A 17267-nucleotide genomic window follows, 5' to 3' on the forward strand; every position below is an offset into this window, starting at 1 on the left:
ATTAAGGGTCTGTTTGATTGGCAGTAAAATGTTTTCCGTAAAATGATTTCTGAAAAATGTTTTACTTTTCTGTAAAATGACTTAGTGGAAAATATTTTCTGGTGTTTGATTGAATCTGTGTAAAATATTTTCTGCTGTTTGACAGATTTCCTGAAAATATTTTCCGGAAAAGTTATTTTTTACATATATTAATATATATTAATAATTTTTTATATTTTAAATTGTTTTTACATATATTGCAATGATTTATTTATAATAATACTCAATAATAAGCTACAATATTGATCGTTATAAATTAAAAAAATATTATCCACAATGAGTACTAGTAAGAATATTGAATAATTATAAATTACTTCGAAACCATAATGAGTACTAGAAATAATATTATCCAAATACATAATTAGTAGTACACCACATAGTAACAACATTGTCCAAGTGCATAATATTACAGCACATAAAAGTATCAATATCTTCAACCCTAAATTAACTACCAATGAACTAACAAAACGAGACTGAATTAGGAGTTGACAAAAGTCCAAACATGACAGTCTCAGAAATTTTTCCAACCATAATCATTCTTATAGAAGAACTACAATAATCTGTATTAGTATTTGGCGATTATTAGAATGACAGCTCCTTCCACTCCAAAGGAAGCAATGTGTAAGAATCAAGAAACCTTCCATAAAAGATATATCAGATAACAAAGCAATGTTCTAAAAACGGGCACATCAAATTAAAAAGCAAGATTAACTAAATCTATTGGGAATTTGAAATTACTATTTATAACCTTGACAAGATAATATGTTCACAAACATGATTCATCAGGATCATCATTTAAAAAAGACATGAACAACCTCCATACATTGCAACAGTTGTTCATGTTTATACAAAACATGCTCATGAACTTCAAACAAACAGAAATAGAAAACTTATATTAGTAAGAACACATAAAAAAAGGAATCAAATTATGGACCCAAAGGCAATATACAACTCTTTGAAAAATAAAACAGTAATGCTAGAAACATAGTCTATTTATTGTAGAAAGCCAAAAAGAACTCAATTTGCTCCAAAGGAAAATATCAGCATTGCATGCAATTCTATGTCATAAAAACTTTAAACCAAGATCGAAACAGATACATTCTTCACTAAATTTACAATCTTTCATTTGTAAATTTGTTTAATGAACTTATTGAAACCTTTAATGTAATGTAATGTAACGCAGGTTCTTTATGGGCATAAATGTACTAATGGCTCACCCACCTAAAGCCTGCATATTGATATTTGTCCATGTTTACAGCAGCTACACAGACTTGAGTGCTCTGCCAAGAATTAGGACAACTAAAGAACCCATTAAAATTAGTTCATAACATAATATTTTCCAGAGAGCTAGCAGACAATAATAACATAATTATGTCTTTAGTTCATAACATAATATCTACTCAACAAGTGGAATGTTGTTTGCATGTGAACATATTTTAGATTTCTGGGTAGTCCACTAAAGTGCACAAAATTTAAGAGTAAATGTTGTTTGCATGTGAACATATTTTAGACCTAAGAATCTAGTCACAAAAATAAATTCCAGTATCACACAAACTCCATATATTATGTAAATTGTTTGATCTTACATCAACCAGTACACAAGTAGGTACTCCAAGAAATAGAAGATAATTTAACTTGCTGAGTACTTTTCTCTTCTACTCTGACATGATTCAATTATTTTCTTATATATTTATATGATCTACCCTCAGGCACAACAAACTTATTACATGGTCATTAGTTCAACACATTCTGCTTACAGGAATTACACATAATTAATCCAACTCATGTCATGAGGGGTAACACTACTGGAGACAATACCACCACTAACAGGTAACATATTCTTAGACTCTTAGTGGATATAAAAGTTATGGACTGCCCATGTTTACAAAACCCTAAAGGATGCAGTTCACCAGATTGATGATTAGAAATTCCAATGGTAACCTATGGAATGCATTTCTTTTACAAACTTATACAAAAAAGGATATAGAGGTAAACCTTAAACATTCCTTCAAGTTTGTTTGTAAACTAGCTGCCACACTCTGTCTTCAGCTGCAGCATCGCAAGAACATAACAAATTAACAATTTAATACAATCTTCTGAAGACACACCATTTAATGCGAAGAACATACTGACCTTAGAAATCATGGATTTCTCTGCATCAATAGAAGCACTCTTCCCTAACAGCAGCCTTTTAGCAAGATCTTTCTTATAGAATGCTTCAAAAACATCCTTGCCCTTAATTATCAACAAAAATGCCATTCACAACTCTAGCATTAACTAGTGAGGCAAGAAAGAAAGAAATGCACAAAAGGAAAACTGTTACTTGGGGGAAAAAAGTAAATTTAATCATTTTTGTGGGAAACTCTACCTGGATGAACCTGAATAAAACCAAAACTTTATCAAGTGTACCCTCTAATTCCTCTTCAGAAGTACCCTTATTACCATCACGAAGCTTTTCATCCAGAAACTTAGCAATAAGCTCAGCAGGTCGATTCTATTAAACACAATAAAGTTCGACCATCAGTCAAGTTCAAAATATGATGATCTAAATTAGGAATTTACTTTACTGGTTTAAAGGTAAATGAACATGCAGTTTAAAAATAAAATAATCTCCAAATACAAAGGACAAACATGCTAACCTGACGAAGATTAATTAGATGCTCAAAAGAATCCTTAATGGTGTTGCAAAATGCCTCATTCTTGGAAAAGCTTTCTTCTAATATGGAGTCAAGTGAAGCCTTGAATTCTAACAAGGAAGACACCATGTCCTTGTCTTTCTCTTCATCCATGACAATGCTCTGCCCAGTTCTCCGAATATATGAGCTTATGGCCTGCCTGAGTGATTTGCATTGACCCTTGAAAACAGTGAGTACATCCTCTGAAGGTCCTCGATACGGTGTCCATCCATCAGCATCATAAATCCCTGCACAAATTAGAGAAACCATAGCTACTAAGAAGATGCAAATTCAAGGTGTTCAAAGCGCAAAGAACAACCAAAAATTCAATTCACACCTTATCAAGAATGGCAGGTATATGGCGTTCCAGCAGTTGCCTTTCTGCTGTTGCTATAAGCGGCTTTCTCGTAAAAGCATCCAGGTAGAGTAAGCATCTTTCATTTTCTTCATTTAACCTCATCTGAAGGAATACGCACAAAAAGCCATTTCCACCTTCTGGGGTTCCTGATTCAGGGCAGAATTCCCAGACTTGATGAACGCCGGTGTCTGGTGTTAAGAATCGGTGTTGGCTGATGGCAAGCAGAAGATCAGGTGTCAAGGATAGGGGAAGGGGAAGGGGAAGGGAAAGGGAAAGGAAAATTTTCCTGAAAATGTCTTACCGAATCAGAAACGGTAAGACATTTTCCAAAACTAAAGGCTACTATTTCCCGTGTTTGTAATTGATTTTACATAGGGAAAATATTTTCCAACAAACAAACACCGGAAAATGTGGAAAACCAATTCCGGAAAATATTTTCCCCCTATCAAACAGACCCTAAGTTACTTCATATTCAAAATTGAATTATTTTATTTATGATGATTATACCAACATGTTTACAAACAAACATGATTATAAATAATAAAATTTTATTTTATAAAAAATAAATTTAAAACAATTAAGATTAATCTTTTACTTTTATTTATAAAATAATGAAGCATAAATATATTAATTATAAATGAAATAAAATTACATGATAATATTTTAAAATTATATTACAATCGAACAATAAATTACTTTTCGAATAATTTATTAAATTAGCTTGATACAATTTATAAATATATTTATTGATGAACCCCTTATGTACATTATTTTCTTAATTCAACGTATTTAATAAATAACCTAAATTTTTGTTAAGAATTGTTATTTAATGGTTTAATTATGAATGTTTTCCCTTTACTTTTAAAAAATTTAGAAGTTAGTCCTCTTACTTCAATTTATTAGAATTTGATTCTTATACTTAAATGAAATTGAGAAGTTAGTCTAGTTGTTGCTAAATAGGGGTGAAGCTAGAAATTTTTTTTAAGAGGGGTCCAAAATGAAATTTTAATTTTTAATAGTCTATATCTTTATAATATTTAAAGGATCAAATCAAACTTTTATAATTTTAGGGGACCAAAGTATAATTTTACTTTTTTAATTTAAAATTTTAAAAATTTTAAATAGCCTAAATAATAATTTTAAATTTTAGGGAGGCTGGGCCCCTACTAGCCCCCTAGATTTGCCTCTGTTGCTAAACACAAGAACTTAAAATCACCAATTTTTGCTAGTTTGTTGCATATAAATGATTGAATTGTTAATTTTTTTTTTCTATTTTATTGCATATAAATTGTCGAACTACTTGTTTTTACGTCGAAAATTTGTTCAAGGTTTATAATGCTATCCAATTGGACCAACTTTTTACTTTTCATAAATACAAAGACCAAATTCTAACAAATCTAAGTAGAAAGATTAACTTCTCGGGTTTTTGTAAAGTAGAGGGATATAATTATTGAACTATTTAAAAAGTAAACAAATGTTACTAAATCTTTAGTAAGTTTACGTTTTTGTCACTCAACTTCAAAAAAGTTAGAAAATAGTCATTAAACTACTCGAAATTTTTCATTTAAATTATTGAACTATTTGAAATTCCATTCGAAATTTTTTATTTAAGTCCTTGAGTTATTAACTTTTTCTTTTAAAAAGTTCATCTAGCGAGCTTTTTGCAATGATTCAACCACGGGCGTAGTCAAGGGGGTTGGTAGGGGCCCCGATCCCACCTAAAATAGAAAATTTTTCATTTAGGCCTTTTAATTTTTTTAAAATTTTAAATTAGTAAAAATAAAATTACACTTTGCCCCCTAAAAATGATAAAAAATTAATTTAATCCTTTAAAAATTATAAAGATATAGGCTATTCAAATGGTGAAATTTTATTTTTATTTTCGTAAAAATTAAAATTTAATTTTAGTCATCGCTAAAAAATTTACTTCCTTCGCCCCTAGATTATGATGAAGCAGTACTCCTCAACAAGTAGAAAATCATATCTTAGATCCAAGTCGATTTGATAGTTAGTGTCGAAGATCAAAGATGAAAGTTGTTTGAATTTTAGTTCGTAGATTTGCGATGTTCAAAGTTATTTCACGAACAAAAAAATTAAATTGTAGAAGAGAAGGAGAATGAAAACTTTTGATTGGTGCAAGCGGTGCGAATAGACAAACTCATGCAAAAGTGATTTTAACAACCTACTGACTTAAAATGAAAACTTTTGAATAGTTTAATAACTATTTTGTAACTTTTTAAAGTTGAGTGACCAAAACCCAAACTTACTAATAGTTTAGTGACATTGGGTGTAGTTTAACCAAATTATTAAAAGGACTAGAAAATTAATTATTAATTATTAATTATTAATCAACAGTCATTTTCTGCCCCCAATTAGGAATCCTTTTTAATTTATTACCAGAAAAATTAAAAACTACAATAAAATGCCAAAGAAAATCACAGTTTGAGATTTTTTCTCTCTGAGCTTTTAACGATAATAAATTTATTTATTAAAAGTAATTAATGTCATTATAAACCCTAAAAAAACCCCCACAAAATCTTCCATAAATTTCACTACAGCTCTGACATTCAGTGCTTTTTTTTCCCCTACAAAGTCAAAAAAATATTTTTATTTTTGTTCCTCGTTATAGAAGAAATATATCTGCAAAGGCATTTCTCGAAGTCATTTCTCAAGTCCCCAAGAGCTTGAATTTCCAGCTTCAATCAGGAAATTTCCGTACCGTTTGAACTTGTATCTGTTTGGTACAGTAGAGTTTTCCTAAGCATTTATTTAAAATTATTATGTGTTTTTTTTTTGAATTCTTAAGTTTGGATCTCTAATTCGTCGAAGTAAAAAGTATTCGATATTTTAGTTTTTTCGTGCTTTCGAGAGTCGGCAATTTTGTTTGTTTATTTCTTTAAATTATTATTATTTTTTTAGAATTGCTTAATTTAAAATTCTGGTTCACTTTCTTTATTGTTTACTTGTTTATTATAACTAAATGCAATTTTTTTTTTGGTTCCTTTTTAGAATCTTCGTTTTATTTACTGAAATTGACTGTAGCTGGTTATGATTATTGCGAATTTTATGTCATTATTTTTAGATCTGTTTGATTAGATTCAAAGCTGGAATTCTTTTTCTGCTTTATTATTATTTTTATTTTTTGAGTGTAAAATGCGTGACGCGTAACTTGCCTTTGAAAATTGAATAGTACCAGTAATGAAACACTGTAGCTCGAAAATTTCTAATTATTAGAACATGTTTTGTAATTTTGTTGGGAGTTAAATGAATTTGACCTAACGGTCGATTTTGAGCAATGCGGTTGCGTTGGAGTTAATGATGAATAAACGTCCTTAATTTTGGGAAACTAATTGGAGAATTTGAGAATAGCTAAACATGGTGTATTTCTTTGTTTTTGGTTCTAACCCTAGTAAGTGACATATGGGGTGCATTCTTGTTTCATTATGAACAGGGTTTTGTTTTTATCTGTCTAAATTTATAGGTTTTAATCAGGAGCAGTTCCCTTCATGGTGCTATTGGCTCACAACATTGTGATTGTAAATTTCTTCACAGGTTGGATATGGTTACTCAGATGCAGACATTCTTTGATGGGGAGTGTCTGAGCTGAGCAAAGAGATGCTGGATATCGGCTTTCAGTTGGAATGAAGAACTTGCAGGTTTTTCTCTTTTAATAAGTAATTTTACATGTAAGTGATTGCTCGCTTCCGTTTTAGCTAAGTAGTCATTGCAGGGAGTTGTAGGTGGTCGTAAGAACTGTTTACAGATTTTCTTATTGCTGCATTAATCTGCTTGTCAGTTCTTTGACACTAACTTGAAGATAAATTTTATTCAAATTATAGAGCACAGAAGATATAAAACCTTCTACTGAAGATTCACATGAACCAAAAACGGAACAGCAGAACAATCAAACTGCAAATGGCTCCTTAGCAGACACTGGCTCTTTATCTGCTTCAAGCAACAATGGCGGAAAAGTTTCATGCCAAGATATTGAACTGGTAAGAAACCAGTCCCTTATTTTGTTTTATTTATCTCGTTTTTTTTTTCTTTCCTTCCTGATGCTTCATGCTAGGTGGAGTTCCATTTATCTTTTCCTATTAGTTATATACAATTTAATGATTTATGTGAACTGATTGCTGCAGGTCCAGAATTTAATTGAACGATGTTTACAACTCTACATGAATAGAGATGAGGTTGTCAAAACCCTCTTGAATCGAGCAAGGATAGACCCTGGATTCACAACTTTAGGTGCTCTTCCTGAAATATCTTTGCTACTCTGCACATATATATTTTAAATTTGGAAATTTCAATAAAATGCATTAAATGTGCATTCATAAACCGCAATAGCAAAATGAAAACCAATCTACTGCAATCATATCCTTGAATAAAATATATTTCTTGTTCAAAAGTGATTGATTTGGGTACTAACTCTGTTATTCTCTTTACTATTCATGTTTATTCAGTATGGCAGAAGCTGGAAGAGGAAAATGCTGAATTTTTCAGGGCCTATTACATAAGGCTGAAGTTGAAGAAGCAAATCCTTTTATTTAACCATTTGCTTGAGCATCAATATCATATGATGAAATATCCAGTGCCTCCAAAGGTTCCCCTGGCCCCAATACAAAATGGAATTCATCCCATGCCTGGTAGGATCCGACCAAATAAATGCTAAACACAAGCTTGTATTATTTTAGTTATCTTATAAAGTGATAATGATTTTTGGCATTGAATAGCTACAAGTTTTAAGAAACTTTATGAGCAGAAACATTGCTATAGTATTGTTTTTTGAACATGATAAATATTTCTGACTGCCGCTTGATATAATAATTTCCAAGTTAGATATCAAATCCTCCTTTCAAATTCACAGCGTAAGGAAAAGGAAACTTGGGTTCCGAAGATTTCTAAAGAATGGTTTTGTATTTTAAAATAAACTTGATACAGTGTCTATTAGCTGTTTGTTTGATTATTTCTAATTCAGGAAGTTTGCAGTTATATTCTCTATTAGAGGATCTAGTGAGAAGGATGGGGCATTGAAACAAAATCACAACTTTTTTGGATCAGTATTTGTGAAATATACTTAGAGGCAGAGGATTTATTGTAGGAGTTCTGAGTATTTGGTTTGCATGTTTATGTCACTATTGTGGTTATTTAACTGCACTTCTTTGCAGTGCAGTCAACAACTTACCGATGGGATACCCTATGCTACAACCTCCAATTCCGGCTGCAGGGCAACCTCATCTTGACTCTATGGGCATATCAAGCTGTCATGTGGTCAATGGAGTCCCTGCACCCAGCAATTTTCAACCTATGCGTATGAATTCTGAAAAAGAGTAAGAAGTTAACAATCTTTTTTTTTTTATATATATATCATTAGTTGCCTATTAAAGCTTGCAAAATATTTGCTAACATGCATGCATGAAGACGCTTTTCCTCTTTATTTTCATGTTCTCATGCTATAAGTTATGCTATTTGTCTCAAGATAGCTTGCCTAATTAACAATTTGAGTACTTGCCATCTAGTTATGTTCTGCTGATTTCTTTCTGCTTTCTTTTGGTTGAAATATTCAGGAGCTGCTTGGTGAGATTTGCGAAACATGCATGATTGCATTAATGTTTATATCACATTGTTCATTAGCAACTTTGTTCAATTAAGCTGTAATTATAATGATTTTGCTTAGCTACATGAATAATTTTTACCACCACGTTCTTAAAGAATGTTTAGATATTAATTTCTTGTCAAGCTATCTCCAGCTTTATCCCTCTTGTGCCTTGCTGTTTGGCTATAAATTTCTTTCCTGCCGAAGTACAAGAAGTTTATGGAAGCTTCTATTCTAATTCTAGCATGTTGATGGACAGCAATGCCACTGATGTAACACCTGCAGCTCCTCCAACCACTACCGTGTCATCTATGTCAGAGATGCCCGTGAGCCCTACATCAGTGGCATCAAGTGGGAATTTTCCCTTCACTGCATCAGACATGTCAGGGATAGGAGTTGACACTTCAGCACTTGATTCAGCCTTCACAACAGATGTGGCAAGTTCAGTAGGATTGCAGCTGGGACCTGAAAATGGAGCCGGGAATTCTAGAGATTCCCTTAGATCATTGGATCAGATTCAGTGGAATTTCAGTCTTACAGATCTGACAGCAGACTTGTCAAACTTGGGAGGTGTGTTATCTCTCTCACACTCACACTTACATTTGAATATTCATGCTTTTGTATTTGTTTTTCAATTTTCTGCTCTTAATACATTGTGCATTGCTTTCATTGTTGGTCTTGGAGACCGTCTAGGAACCCAACATTTTTTTTTTGTTTTTCTTTATGGAGCTTGTTGTCATAAAGTGCGGCTCACCGAATTTTTACAGATTTAGGAGCCCTTGGGAACTATCCTGGTTCTCCTTTCCTTGCCTCTGATTCAGAAATTTTGCTTGATTCTTCAGAGCAAGAGGATATTGGTAAGGTTACAGAATGCTATTTACTTTGATGCCCACTCGATACTTTGTGATATCATGTTAACGAATGATATTTCAAGCCTATGTTGCTTTTGACTCTTCATTTACCTTAAAATACTCGTATTCGTCACATATTTAGATATAAGTACGAAGATATTACCCTCCGGATACATGGAAAATGAAAAAAAATGAACATATCCATGTCAGACACAGTCTCGTACACTTGAATTTATTGCAATGTGTAATTAGGATCTCCGCATGGTCTTGTGAGTTATAATAGTGAATAGGCAAGTGGCATCAATGTGCCATTTTGAAATATGCAGTTCGTTGACATTTATGCCATTCGATATACACTCTGCATACCCGTGTTCTTTTACCATACACTAATAAGTCTAACTTGTTGCAGTGGAGGAATTTTTTGTTGATTCCGTACCTGACCAGCCAAACTCTCCATCTGAGGAAGAGAAACCATAGACCAAGGTGAGTCTTTACCTTCTGATCTTAAAATTGTTACCGGTAGGATAGATTTAGATCAATAAGAACAACATTTGACATCTATTCGGTAGGCATTTCGAGTCTTTAGCAAATTTGAAGCTTTAAGCTGTATAATTTTATATCTCGATCGATCGAATAGCAGTCAGCAAACCTCAAACCAGCCATGTTCCCCGGTTGTAATTTTTCACGCATTGTTGAAACGAGACTTTATTTAATTATTATTGTCCGATATTTGAGGTTGCCGTGGTTCGGTCCCTGGTCCTACACTCTTGCCAGCAGACTGCATGACTATTTGGCAATATGAGATTTTTTTATTTGGTTCCTACATCAAGGAAATCATAATTGCAATACTTCCCTGAGGTATATCGAAATAGTCTGTTAGTGATCTGTTGGTAGCCTGTTAGATTCTTAGTTCCGATCACCTGAAATTACTCCTTTAGTTTATCGAAAACGAATTTAAGATTATTAAGAATTAATATGAGGATATATTACACGCTTAAATGTTCTCATTTGATATAATACTCAATTAGGGGCGAAGCTAGGAAACCGGACCGAAATTAAATTGTAATTTTTAATAGCCTATATCTTTATTTTTTTTAAATGATTAAATTAATTTTTTTTATCAATTTTAAAAGTTCAAATATAATTTTATCTTTATTAATTTAAAATTTTTAAAAGGTTTAAATGCATAAATTTTTATTTTAAGAGGGCTGGGCCCGCGACGCCCTTAGGTACTCCAACGTACTCAATTGGTAATACACTTTGATTGATTTGTTTTTATTTTCTAAATAAAATTTTGAATTTTATTATTTTGTTTATTTCTTTTATACTTTTAATATACTAAATTAATTTTTAAAATTTAATTTGCACTGACTAAAATTATACATTTTTATATTTAAATAAAATTGTAATAAATGTTTTTCGTATTTTAATAAAAATTGATAAATATGAAAATAATTTATATTGGATAATTGTCCTCAGAGTATATGTGGGATAATTATCCTTAAAACATACAAGTAAATTCTATATTATTAAAAAGTTTAAAAATATATAATATATGTTAAATTTATTTATTGAAAAGAGTTAAAAAACCGTACACGACAGCTAATAAGTTTAAATTAAGTTATAAAAAATTAGATTAAATTTAATTGCAATTATTATTTAAATAATCATAACTTAAGTGCCGTACGTGGAAGTTGAAAATAGCTTCATACTTTTTTTAGTGCAATTCAAGGGGTTGATTACAGAAAATTTTATGAAAAGTTCTGCCCATCTTTTTATTCGTTTGGCATGCTCTTCATTTTCACATTTCCCCCACTTCACTCTTCACACCCTACAGCCAAAATAATATAAAATTAATATTTGCGGCTTAACAAGTAAAATATCTTTAAAATAATAGTAAAAATAAAAATTATATAATATCTAAATAATAATAGTAAAATAGTAACAATATAATAATGAAATGTTGTTAAAATAGTAGCAAAGCAACTTATTTAAAAATCTTATCGAGACTTGGTCCATTTAAAAAATAGACTTTGTTTTTGCTCAAACTCATTTTTCGAGTTTATATTTTTACTTAAACTTTTTTATTTTTTTGACGGGTTTTCAAGCTTAAACGGGTAATTTGACCGATGATCAAGTCTAATTATATTGAGATAAATGAGATGTTATTCAAAATAATAATTGAATAACTTGAATTTCTTTGAAAAGCTCGATGATGCTAATTTATTTAGTAAAAAATAAATTTGAAAATTATACTCTATGTTAAACTATTATTTTTTATTTGAACTCGAGTTTAGTTTAATACTTTTCGATGCTAATTAAAAAATATATATTAAAGATAGGAAAAAAGCTTGGTTAAGCTTATTAACTACTTAAAACAAGTGTTAATATGAGTTGACATTAAACAGAGTAAATTTAAGGTGAGTTTGAATGAACAGTGCATTTATTTGCGGTTAGTATAAAAAGAGCAGTAGTGACGAAATTAGATATTGTAACATGAGACAAAAAATAAATTAAACACAACTAAACACACCGCACTAGCTATCTAAACCTACTCTGATTATATTAATAAAGGGTGCCCCAGAGACATGTAAGGTCTTTAATTTTCCCTGATTTTGTAAAATTAACTTTTAAAATCTTAAAATTTATAGTTAATAAAATGATAAAATTTATATTTTAACATTCTAAAATTTATAATTTAATTTTTATCTCATTATAAAATTTTCGATTTTGCTTTTGCAGTGTCTCATTGTCACGTAATCAATGAGATGCATATAATTCATATAAAATGAAACATAGAAAGAGAAAAATAGGAAGAGAGTGGGGGTTTACTTGGTGCAATCAGTAGTGGCAGAAATTGGAGGAATTAAAGTATTGATACCACATTTCTGGGCAATAAGAGGGAATCTTTTAGGGTCATATGGTCCTATTTTTGGCAATACGCCTTTAAGGCACTCGCATATTCCTTTCCTATCTAGTTTGGTGTTAGCTTGCTTAGCAAGTCCTTTAGCACCCGACCAACATCCCGGTGCCGGATCGGGTTCGCCTTTTATGAAGCTCAAGCAAGGGGTAATCGACACGATAACCTCCTGGCACGGAGGTGCGGCATCTGCAATTTCTGAACTAAATGTAAGTAACACAAGGATGGTTAGGATGTTGATTAAGCTAGACATGGTGGTCAATTAAGTTTTTTTTGGGCTTGATCTTATTGTGGTTTCTTTTGAAGCTTATGCATATATATATACAGTTAAAGAGTATTTGGTATTTGCTGGTAAAAGTATCATAGAGGCTTTTATATTAGGAGTAGGATTGCATTTTGTCCCCTCTATTTAAATGGGCAAATTGATTGCTATATATTAGATCAAAGAGTAAATTGGTCATTCTGTTAAAACTTTCATCCAATTCTACTGTTAAAAACCGGTCCTTGTACATCAGCATGAGGTAACATGACACGCCATAAGTGTCTGGTTATTCGGCCAGCTACACCAAATTTTAACAGTAGAAATAGATGAAATATTCAACAGAAAATATCAGCTTACTCTTTGATCTAACATACAATGTTTAATTTAGAAATTTTTTGAGTTAAGAGGGGTAAGATGCAATGTGACTTTTAGTGTAGGGGCCTTCATGATACTTTTATGTTGCTTTAGTTAATACAATACAATGATAAAATTGGGAATATTATTATTAAGATGAAAATACTTGCGAAATCCCTTTGTTAGGGACTAAATCGAATTAGTCTCTCTACTATTAAATGAATTAATTTGATCACGTCACTATTAAAAAGAATTAAAAAAGGTCATGTTGGAACAAAGTTAACTTTTACCATATGAAAATAATTTTTCCATTTACATTTCAACTCAAAACAAAACATCGTATCGGAAGAATCATAAAAAGCTTTCAAAATATAATTTTGTTTAACAATAAATAACATTTTTAAACCGTAAATGTTAACTTTTTAAAAGTTTTATCTCATTTGATTCTTTTTTTATTGGTACAAAAATTAAATTAATCCAACAATAAAAGAATTAATTTGATCCGACTTGACCTGATACATGGACCTCAAACATACAGGGAAGATTAAGAATTTTGAGGAAGTTGCAATGCAAGTCTCGTGATTGCATGCTTCTTAGCATATTAGAGTAATAAAATGACAAAATTCATGATTGAAGTTACGTGAATATAGTGGCCAAGCACTTAATTGCCTTCCCACATTTTAGGGGCAAATTCGAAAAATAATTATAAAACAGGTTAAAATTAAATTATAAATTTTTGAAAGATTAAAATATAATTTTATTATTGTATTAATTTTTAAATTTAAATTTTAAAGGGACTAAATGATAATTTTACTATTTTTAGGACCAAACCTACCTCATGTGGCATCAAAAATTAAAATATTGGTTCTTATAATTTTCTTATTTTGATTTATAGCCAATATTTATTTATTTTTTGTTTTAGTGTTGTTATACTTATGTTTCACGAGCCTACTAATAAATCATTCTTAACTGAACTCTCTTCTACTATGTATTAACAGGTGTGTTTCTTTGGGTTTACAATAACAAGATACTTCATTAGTTCAATCAGTTCAACAAATTGAATAGACTTTTTATCTTAAAAAGAATGTAAATAATTTTATTCAATAATTTGTCTGATAAAACTATTGACTAAAATCTAAACTACCTTTACATCAACTAATATTTGTAACTCAATATTGAACCTACATAGTTACAATCACTCTCCCCACACTCATCTTCACTTACAACCAATTAAACTCTCCAACCCCTCTAAAAAAAGTCATAAAACAAACTAATAAAATAAAAAAATACAAAAATAAAAAACACTCGCAAAATCAATAGTTGACGCCCACCAACTAAGTATTTATAACTCTTCTCCTTCGTTGATTAGTAGTCAAGAGAGAAAATTTTATCGTAAATTTAAACATGGAGTTTTTTGAATAATATAATCCTATATAAATAACCAGTAAACTACAAAAATAGTTATTTTTGTTTGCCTCAGATTACATTTTTGTCACTGATGTTTGAAATGTTACGTTTTAATCACTTAGGTTATCATTTGTTACAAAGTGGTCACTCTACCGTTAAGCTCCACTATCTCCCTAATGACAGTCCTACATGGCAATCTAGATGGGTTTTAAATTCCAACTCAGATATCCAGTTGTTGGGATGAAAATAGGTTTTTAATTAAAAAAATTCCAGTTGTTGGGATGAAAATAAATTTTTTAATTAAATAAGTTTAATTTAGACTGCCAGGTAGGACATCCCAATTGGCATTTAAAACCCATTTGAACTGCCATGTAAGACTTCCGTTAGGGAGGTAACAAAGTTTAACGGTAGAGTGACCACTTCGTAACAAAATGATAACATAAGTGACTAAAACGTAACATTTCAAACATAAGTGACTAAAATGTAATATGAGACAAACAAAAGTGACTATTTTTATAATTTACCCTATAAATAACTTTATCATTAGGTGTCCTACAACTTATTTCAAATAGATAAGGATTGACTTTAACAACACAAAAATACTTTGATTCCATCAAACAACTCGAGCAGGTGCTGCCGTGCTGATTATTTTAGTGTGCTAGGCTTCTGACAGTTAATTTTCTTTTTCGCAGTTCATGAAAATTTAAAATAAAGTTGGTATTGATAGAGATCTCATAATGAAGTAATTCGTCTGATATTTGATTGATACATTGATTTCGTGTTTGAGATAATTGACAATTGAGAATAATTTAATTGAGAATTTCTCAATTAATTTTATAGCATTTATTATATTGTCAGTATGATTAAACTCATAAGCTCACGACAATAGAAAGATGAGTGAGCCATTGATTACGTTCACCAAATATATAAACATTCACATCAAAATTAATTATTTTTAGTTGTTCATTTTCGGAATCGACAAAGATTAAATTATTTTAAATTTTTTTTAAGAAGTGAATAATTTATTTAGTATCGAAATAGAAAAATATAATTTTCAATATGAAAGTTAAAAATAAGTTGATATTTTATTTAGTGGAATCAAATTACAAGGGGTTGATTTATACATAATTTTTTGAAATCCGGGTTCTTTATTTCATTCACCGTACTCTTGCTTTTCACATTTCCCAGCTCTCTCTTCATACCCTGCAAGAAAAATGAAAAAGAAAAAAAATTAATGTAATTGAGATCAACATTCTATCTACAATCAGTTTTGTCAATTTTTCAAATTACCCATAATACTTCTCTAATCTATAAATAGAAAGATAATGCGTTTTAACACACTTGAATCCACATATTTCTGTATTAACAACAATGGCCATACAAATCGAGCTAAGGTTCAATCAATGATGTATTTATATATTTTAATAATTGATAACCAATTGATTTAATTATGTTTGTCAAGATCATAACTTACTAAATCAATAAATCAACATAGACTTAACTGAATGGGTTGGCTAAAGCTGCTACATAGGTTATAAATCAGATTCAATTCAAATTCGAATTTTAGAAATGATATTGTTGAGAAAGACAATCCTGAATTCCGAATATAAAATAGACATAAAAAATACTAAAAAAAAAGAAGGAAGAGAAAAGTTACTTGGAACAATCAGTAGCGGGGGTGATGGGAGGAAAGAAATTCTTGATACCACATTTCTGGCCAAGAAGAGGCACTCGATTAGGGTCAAATGGCCCAAGTTGTGGCAATAATGCTTTAATGCACTGGCATACTTCTATCCTATCTTCTTTGGCCTTTAGTTGGTCAATAAGACGTTTAGCACCAACACAACATTCCGGCGCCGGATCGGCTCCGCCTTTTATGAAGCTCTCGCAGGGGCTTAAGAAAAAGATAACCACATTGCACATTGGTGATGCTGCTGCAGTTTCTGTAATATCCAGACTAAAATTAAGGAACACCAGCATGGCTATAGAGTTGATTGAGCGAAACATGGTGGCCAATCACTTTTTCTTTTCGTTTCCTTTTTGTTGATTTTATTGTAGTTTCTTTTGAAGCTTATGCATGCTTATTATATATAGGTTGAAAGTATTTGGTGTCTCCTTATAGGGGAAGATGGGTAAAAGCATCATAGACAACCTTATATCAAGAGTTAGATTGCATTTTGGTCTCTTTACTTAAAAAATTGTCAAATTAATCCTTATACGTTTGATCAAAATGCAAACTGGTTCTTCTATTAAAAGTTTCATTCATTTTTACTGTTAAAAATTAATCCATATAAGTCAATATAAGGTATATCTAACACATCATGTATCACTATCTAGTTATTTTGTCAGCCATATCAGTTCTTAACAGTATAAAGGGATGAAATTTTTAACAAAAAGGACTAATCTACTCTTTGATCTAATGCGTAGGGATTAATTTAATTAATTTGTTTATTTTTTTAGTAGAGGGAACAAAATTTAATCTAACTCCTAATACATGAACCTCCATAGTACTTTTATTGGGAAGATGGTTGTGTAAAACTAATATGGTTTTACAATATTTTATAATTTTTTTACAATTGATATTTCAACGATATAATTAAATTGGTTTTCCATACAAAATTTTGAGATTCGATATTTCTATCTTATTGGTCTAAATTATTGTCTATATTACTATATATTAACAGTTGAAAGTTTTTGCTTAATAAACAAATAGTTAAAAAAAAATTACTCGAAACTTGACATGTATGAGTTACATGAATAGAACATAAAAGATGACAGTTGAATCGCTAAAATATCAATAGTAGAAAA

The 17267-nt window shown here is 30.6% G+C and overlaps 1 protein-coding gene, 1 long non-coding RNA gene, 1 other non-coding gene and 1 pseudogene across 5 annotated transcripts; 1 reads left to right on the forward strand and 3 right to left on the reverse strand.

Moving 5' to 3' along the window:
• Positions 1–366: 366 nt before the first annotated feature.
• LOC107930468 (cullin-4-like) lies at positions 367–3542 on the reverse strand (annotated as a pseudogene).
• Positions 1210–1315, reverse strand: LOC121205475 (small nucleolar RNA snoR103). Its single transcript, XR_005900552.1, has one exon. It is a non-coding gene; the product is annotated as a small nucleolar RNA snoR103 (small nucleolar RNA).
• Positions 3543–5453: 1911 nt separating the features above from the next.
• Positions 5454–10245, forward strand: LOC107930518 (uncharacterized). 3 transcript variants are annotated; one of them, XM_016862189.2, is made up of 9 exons: positions 5454–5813; positions 6625–6728; positions 6912–7067; positions 7212–7317; positions 7533–7715; positions 8243–8399; positions 8925–9235; positions 9433–9522; positions 9926–10245. In XM_016862189.2, the coding sequence occupies exons 2-9, from the start codon at positions 6714–6716 to the stop codon at positions 9991–9993; spliced, it is 1086 nt and encodes a 361-aa protein (XP_016717678.2). In that variant the 5' UTR covers positions 5454–5813; positions 6625–6713; the 3' UTR covers positions 9994–10245. The 3 variants fall into 3 exon arrangements, with proteins under 3 accessions (XP_016717678.2, XP_016717677.2, XP_016717679.2); XM_016862188.2 differs by having other exon boundaries at positions 5492–5813; positions 8910–9235; XM_016862190.2 differs by lacking the exon at positions 5454–5813 and having other exon boundaries at positions 6625–6758; positions 8910–9235.
• Positions 10246–11152: 907 nt separating this feature from the next.
• On the reverse strand, positions 11153–16573 carry LOC107930485 (uncharacterized). Its single transcript, XR_005900042.1, has 3 exons — positions 16117–16573; positions 12349–15662; positions 11153–11347 (listed from the first exon to the last, which is right to left on the reverse strand). It is a non-coding gene; the product is annotated as an uncharacterized lncRNA (long non-coding RNA).
• Between the last annotated feature and the right edge of the window lie 694 nt (positions 16574–17267).

The sequence above is a fragment of the Gossypium hirsutum genome, chromosome A08 (genome assembly GCF_007990345.1).
Source record: "Gossypium hirsutum isolate 1008001.06 chromosome A08, Gossypium_hirsutum_v2.1, whole genome shotgun sequence".
NCBI lineage: Eukaryota > Viridiplantae > Streptophyta > Magnoliopsida > Malvales > Malvaceae > Gossypium > Gossypium hirsutum.